Source organism: Epinephelus moara, chromosome 5 (assembly GCF_006386435.1).
Source record: "Epinephelus moara isolate mb chromosome 5, YSFRI_EMoa_1.0, whole genome shotgun sequence".
Lineage (NCBI taxonomy): Eukaryota > Metazoa > Chordata > Actinopteri > Perciformes > Serranidae > Epinephelus > Epinephelus moara.
The window spans coordinates 5,076,914-5,083,871 of NC_065510.1; the positions used below are offsets into that span (position 1 = coordinate 5,076,914).

At 46.3% G+C, this 6,958-nt stretch overlaps 1 protein-coding gene across 1 annotated transcript in view; it reads right to left on the bottom strand.

Moving 5' to 3' along the window:
• The window catches only part of LOC126390598 (actin-binding protein WASF3-like), a 19,425-nt gene that overhangs the window by 8,756 nt on the left and 3,711 nt on the right, over positions 1-6,958 (bottom strand). Inside the window, exons 4-9 of the mRNA XM_050044977.1 lie at positions 5,905-6,022; positions 4,334-4,378; positions 4,136-4,260; positions 1,294-1,578; positions 1,046-1,176; positions 732-947 (exon numbers count right to left, since the gene is read on the bottom strand). Of these exons, the coding sequence (XP_049900934.1) occupies positions 732-947; positions 1,046-1,176; positions 1,294-1,578; positions 4,136-4,260; positions 4,334-4,378; positions 5,905-6,022 (920 nt within the window). The remainder of the gene's footprint in view (positions 1-731; positions 948-1,045; positions 1,177-1,293; positions 1,579-4,135; positions 4,261-4,333; positions 4,379-5,904; positions 6,023-6,958) is intronic.

A 6,958-nucleotide genomic window follows, 5' to 3' on the forward strand; every position in this document is an offset into this window, starting at 1 on the left:
TAGATGACCTACAGAGACAGGATGTAACTCTGGTTCTATGGGTTCTAGATGACCTACAGAGACAGGATGTAACTCTGGTTCTATGGGTTCTAGATGACCTACAGAGACAGGATGTAACTCTGGTTTTTTGAGCTCTAGATGACCTACAGAGACAGGTTGTAACTCTGGTTCTATGAGTTCTAGATGACCTACAGAGACAGGATGTAACTCTGGTTCTATGGGTTCTAGATTACCTACAGAGACAGGATGTAACTCTGGTTCTTTGAGTTCTGGATGACCTAAAGAGACAGGATGTAACTCTGGTTCTATGAGTTCTAGATGACCTACAGAGACAGGTTGTAACTCTGGTTCTATGGGTTCTAGATGACCTACAGAGACAGGATGTAACTCTGGTTCTTTGAGCTCTAGATGACCTACAGAGACAGGTTTTAACTCTGGTTCTATGAGTTCTAGATGACCTACAGAGACAGGATGTAACTCTGGTTCTATGGGTTCTAGATGACCTACAGAGACAGGTTGTAACTCTGGTTCTATGAGTTCTAGATTACCTACAGAGACAGGTTGTAACTCTGGTTCTATGGGTTCTGGCTGACCTGCAGAGACAGGTTGTAACTCTGGTTCTATGGGTTCTGGCTGACCTACAGAGACAGGATGTAACTCTGGTTCTATGGGTTCTAGATGACCTACAGAGACAGGATGTAGCTCAGGATGTTTACAGTATAACAGCTGACCTCGGCGTATCGCAGCCAGCAGGTCACTACGGGCGTCGTTCATCGGAAAGTTTGGTCCACCTGGCGGCTTCCTGCCATCTGTCGCCGGTGGCACCGGAGGTGCATTGGCCGAGGGTGGGGCCTGGCCTCCGGGCCGTGAGGGGGAGGGGGCATAGTTGGCTGGGGGGGGTGGGGGAGGGGAGGGGCTGTAGGGCCGAGAGAGGACAGCAGCGCCACCTGGAGGCGAAGACATGAAGGGACTCCAGCTGTTGCACACCAAACACACACCGCAGAAAGTAACAACAAAGGAGTTAATACAACAACATGTCTGTTACCTTGGTTACCAGGAGCAGCTGCTGGATGCAGCGGTGTTGCCATGGCAGCAGTGTTGTTGGGGAATGCCATCTGTCCAGCCGATGGCATGAGAGGGGGGGGTGGTGGGGGGGCCGGAGGGATCTGATGGTCACTGAAGAGAGACCGAGGTCAAAGGTCAATCATGAGTCACATGATGAAACCGTTAATATTCTGTGTGTGTGTGTGTGTGTGTGTGTGTGTGTGTGTGTGTGTGTGTGTGTGTGTGTACTTGGCCTCCTTGGCAGTATTAGGCCGTGCTCCATTCTGATTGGCTGAGCCGGCGAGTGGTGGCTGGTGGTGGTGATGATGCGGCTGGTTGCGGCCCAGTGAGTGCTGGCGTGCGGTTGCTGTGGTGACTGCAGAGGATGTAGAGGCAGGTCGAAGGGCGCGGTCCAGCGACTGAGTCTGACCACTTCCAACTGTGGCCACTGTGACGTGATCCTTCCCATCATGCCCCTGGGCGTCATGGTGGTGAGCAGCGGAGAGGAAAGATGTGTCGTCTGACATCCCTGACCTGGAGGAGGGAGGATGGCGGTTAAAGAGGTGTGACGGTTCAGTTCAGGTCATCAGGATCGTCCTGCTGAGGACCGACGGAACATTTCGTCAACTGTTTTTATTACAGAACATTCCAAACATTGTACAAACACTGAATACACACGCTCCCATAATGCAACAGGTCTTCTTCTATGTGATCGAAAACAGAAATTATTGTTTGGTACTTGAACACATCATGTGTGACAAACGGCGATCATGATTAGTGCTGACTGCTGATCAGAGGTCAGAGAACACTGTGGAGGAGGTCTCTGGACAGACTGTTTGAAATGTGAGCTTGATGCTCGAAGGAGCTGAAATGACCAATAAAAAACATTTTGACCCATTGGACTTTTTCCCTGACCTGTCAGAATAAGTGAAACTAAAACCAGGAGGTGACGCTTTCATCAGCTGCTCCGCCGTCCTTCAGACATGTTTCTGTCAGAAACATAGAAACAAGTTTATCTATGAGATGGTTAATGATAAGCGACGCATCACGGAGTGGCCGCACTTTTCAAAGGGCCATTTTGACGTGGTCACACTTTAATGTGCAGGAGGTTACGGTCGACTGGCAACAGGAAGCATATTAGAGTCCGTCCCTTGAAGTGATTGTGTCTGACAGGCAGTGAATTCTTCCTGATAAGGGAGAGTAACTAATGGGAGATCAGATGACCTCACCGTGACTTTTGACCTGCTCTCGCTGACTGCAGACATTGATGGCACCTGAGCACAAGGGGGAGCTACTGAGCCATAGTCTGAGTAAGAACGACCTGTGTCGTGTCGTGTTTGCTGTGTAGATGTGGGACAGTTAAACAGAGGCGGCGTTAAAACCCTGTAAAATAAGTCCTGTGTTAGAGTCCCTGTCCCTGGTCTGGGATGGACATGTCTCTCAGATTAGAGGACGGATGACTCCAGAGCGTTAAAATTGTAAAGGAAACTGGTGTCCTCGGCAGACAGATTGGAGCCACAAACTGAAGGGAGGAGCCCGGTTAAAATCCTGCTTTAATATTTGGGATGTCTGGTCAGAAGTGTCATCACAGCCCACATGGATTCTAACATTCCCAACACAGGGATGTTTCTCCAGGAGGCTGTGATTTTAGCCACCTTAGCGCCTTGGAAACAGCTGATCGTCTCCTGATGTGCCTCACAATTGAGTCACTGATGACCAGGGGGTTGGGGGGAGCAGCTGGTGAGCAGATGGAGGAGGATGGTCAGAGGAGCGAGGACCAGGGCCCACCGGAGCCCAAGTGAAGTTAATCTTCAGCAGGAAGTAGAGCCCCTTGGAGCCAGAGTGTAAATTGGCTTTGATTGCAGGGCGTGGGCTGAGGGGGCAGCCCAGGAGAGTTTGCTGGGTAGGCTGGGGGGGATGTGGAGCCGCTGGACCCATGTGGCATCATGGGTGGTGGAGGAGACTGTGGACTCTTAGTCAATGGAGGGAAATCGTGTTCATCAAGGATATCGTACCAATTCTCCAGCTGGATGTTGCAGGCTGAGGGACTGCAAATAGGAAGTCCACCCTTCCTTTTGTGTTCGCCGACCACAGTCCAGGACTCCGGGGTGGAGTTGACTGGAGCTTTGGGTTTAGCTCCAAGCCTGACCCAGGGTTCCTCAGAGCCGACGGCTGGAGCAGGAACAGGAGCAGCAGCGGCTGAGGCGGCGACACCAGAGTGGAGAATAGTGGAGTCCAACCCTCCACTATTGATGGCGATGGTTTGTGCCAGGCCGAACATGATGGTGTCTGAAGATTGTTTTTTTATTAAATAACGATCCCATTGTGACTAAAAGCACACATCCAGTGAAACGTAGAGTCAAAACACTGAGGATCTAAAGTTACAGCAGAGCTCTGTGCGACACAGCAACAGACACCTGACATAATTTATCAATCAATCAATCAATCAATCAATTTTATTTATAAAGCCCAATATCACAAATCACAATTTGCCTCACAGGGCTTTACAGCATACGACATCCCTCTGTCCTTATGACCCTCACAGCTGATCAGGAAAAACTCCCCAAAAAACCCTTTAACAGGGAAAAAATGGAAGAAACACACAATGAGACAGAGAGACAGACAGAGAGAGATGCAGGACAGACGGTAATGACAGTAGCTTACAACAACATTAATGAAAGTAATAATATTATAATTAATAATAATATATTAATATCTGGCAGTATACATGTGTGACAATAATCATATTATATATTATATTATATATATTAAAAATTAATTGATCAAATCTGAACTTAGATCAGTGATATTATCAGAATCACTTTATTCTACGTTTCATTTGAAATTCGTCCTGAATTAAAACATTTATCAGTAAAAAAAAAAAGTATTTATTCTTTCCCCGTTAAAGGGTTTTTTGGGGAGTTTTTCCTGATCAGCTGTGAGGGTCATAAGGACAGAGGGATGTCGTATGCTGTAAAGCCCTGTGAGGCAAATTGTGATTTGTGATATTGGGCTTTATAAATAAAATTGATTGATTGACTGATTGATTGAAATATAAATATTACTCAGGAAGCTGTTAAAGCCACTTCACCTGTCAGGTGACATTGAACCGTCTGAGGTGTGGTAAGGTGATGGTGTCACTCGAGCGTCTGGACGGAGCTCCTTGTCGTACGCCATCAGGTTCCACTCCTGCCGCCTGTTCCGAGCTTTCCGAACCTTCACAGGAAGAACGACAAGTTTGTTAACGATGAATTCCGAATGACAGAAACTCGAGAACAATGACACTCACCTTCTTCACCTCCCGTCCTGAAGACTCCTCCACATGCTTCTGCTCCTACACACAAAAACACGCTGTTTCAGACAGGAAGTGATGTAAGGAAACACTCAGAGAGACAGAGACAGACAGAGACACAGACAGAGACTAGGGTTGTCCCGAATACCATTTTTTAACATTCGGACCTTCGGCAGAATTTATAACAAGTATTTGAATATTCGAACACGTGGGGGGGGGGGCTTGGTCGGACCTAATTGTATTGCGGAGTTTTGCACAGCGTCTCCTTCAGTACATTATTCTATGCTTTCTTTTGATTTTCACATTGGCTAGTCATCCTGTTTAATTTGTCTTCTGATTAAATCGGAACCCTTGAAACAAGTTGTAGGAAGCCTCTGCAAGTAATTGGTTGCTGGCAGACACTCTGTGCTGCAATGAAATGGTTAATCAGCAGTGCCATGCACTGTAGAGCTGATGTGCTGCTGGTTCTGCCGGCCTGAATAGAATATAATGTCTATAGCCTTACTGTTGTGTGTACAGCCTTTATAGACTGAGCTGAGTAGTGATGCGCGGGTCGACCCGTAACCTGCGGGGAAATGGACCTGCGGGTCGGGCAGCAGTGATCGTCTGTTAAATCGTAAATATTATATTTTGACATTATTGGCTATTACTGTCATGGCATCCGAAGGTACTGATGAGTTGAGCAGGTGACAGTTTGCGATCGTTTTCAAAACACACTTGTGTCACGCACTCCAAAAGAAACTTGTTGAAACTTTAAACAATAATTTATTGTACAAAACGGGGGAAACAAACGTTGACAAAAACGGTTCCGTAATTCATATTAAATTCAAAAGATAACGAAAAATCAACTACAAGTTAGAGGGAATAGTGATAAAGTGGTAAAACTTGGCAGTTCCACAGCCTCACGCCAGGGCCACACCGCCCGCGGAAGAGCCGCGAATAGCCTCGAAGCGCCGAGAAGTAAAGGCAGTTTCCTTTCGGCGCCCATGTTAACCGACTGTGTCATCTACACTGGCCGCGCCGTGCCGGGAAGCTCCGCGGCAGGCTCTCGATTTGCAGCGATCAGTTCGGCATCTGGTCTATTTTCTGCGCGAGCCGCGAGCAAATGTGTCAAGCCAGGCAGTGAAAAATAACAGCTGGGAGCAGAATCGCTTGTCGACGGTGTGGAGAAATGCGCGTCTGATGTGAACGGAGGTTCTCCGGCGCGCGCGAGAATTTCGGTGCGCTGCGCTTCGCAGGCAGTGTGGCCCTGGCGTCAGACGGATGTGCTCAAGCCTGCCGTGCACACAAGCTCCGTTGGTAGGATATACTATATTTTCACATTTTTAACAATGCAATTTAAAAGTTTTGATTTTTATTGATAACCTACATTTACCAACAACAAAAAGACTACATTTAGCACCAAAAAAAAAGTAAAAAAAAAAAAAAAATGTAGATAAAAAAACGATTATTGAATTTTCATAATGAATACCTACCCATAGAAACGAATATTCGAATATCCGAATATTTGGGTACAGCCCTAACAGAGACACAGACAGAGACACAGACAGACAGAGACACAGACAGACCTTCTGTCGTCTCTTCTCTTTGCGTTTATTCTCGGTGGCCTGCAGCATCTTTTCCCTCCAGAGGCTGAAGAAGTACGATGGGTCGGTGTAGAACTTCAGACCGTCCTTCTTATCGTCCCTGCACACACACACACACACACACACACACACACACACACACACACACACACACACACACACACACACACACACACACATCCAAAGTTTTGATTGGTTCAGGTTGGATCAGCTGCAGCCAATAACACAGGAGGATATTAAAAACACTGACAAAAACAAAAGCCGTTTCTCAATATGTGTTCTTGTGGACTTGTGACACGTCATCAGTCACAGCCCAAGTACTGTTACAATTCAAAGTTCACATCTAGCCAAGTTCAGTCCAAATTCCCGGATGTGTTCTCGCCACACCCATTTCACCGGGGATGCATTGGAGCAGACTTGTGTGGACTTCAGACAGCCAGGTATCCCAGCATGCATTCCGCAGCAATCATCGGAAAATGACAAGTGAGGGAAAGGCGCACAATTGTAAGCCATAATTAGCCATACCGATATATTACTGTTGTTTTGTCACAGAACGTAGTGTTTTCATGCGTAGTTTAAATGTCAGACCCGTGGTCGATGTATTAATATAGAGCCCAGCTGAATGTGAGGTCCACTAGATGACAGCGGTGTCAGCGCTCATGTGTTTATGAGCACTGACACCGCTGTCATCTAGCGGTGTCAGCGCTCATAGATAATAAACGTGTGTATGAGCGCTCAGGCTGCCCCAGAGAGCAGCCTCGTCACTGATATCTCTGTAGTGGTTAAATATGACATGTAATTCGTTTGGGGAATGTCTAATGGGCAACATTCAGTCTCAGTATAAGATATATTCTTATATTATTAAATGTTGTAACATGTTATTGTTCTTTGCATTCTTTTGCTTATTTATGTGTTTTTACCATTCAGTAATGATTTTAAGAATTTATTGTAATTTATTTATTGTATTTAAAGATTAATTGTCTTTATTGTAGTATTTATTCAACAGCATTTTAAATATTGATTATCTGATATGAAT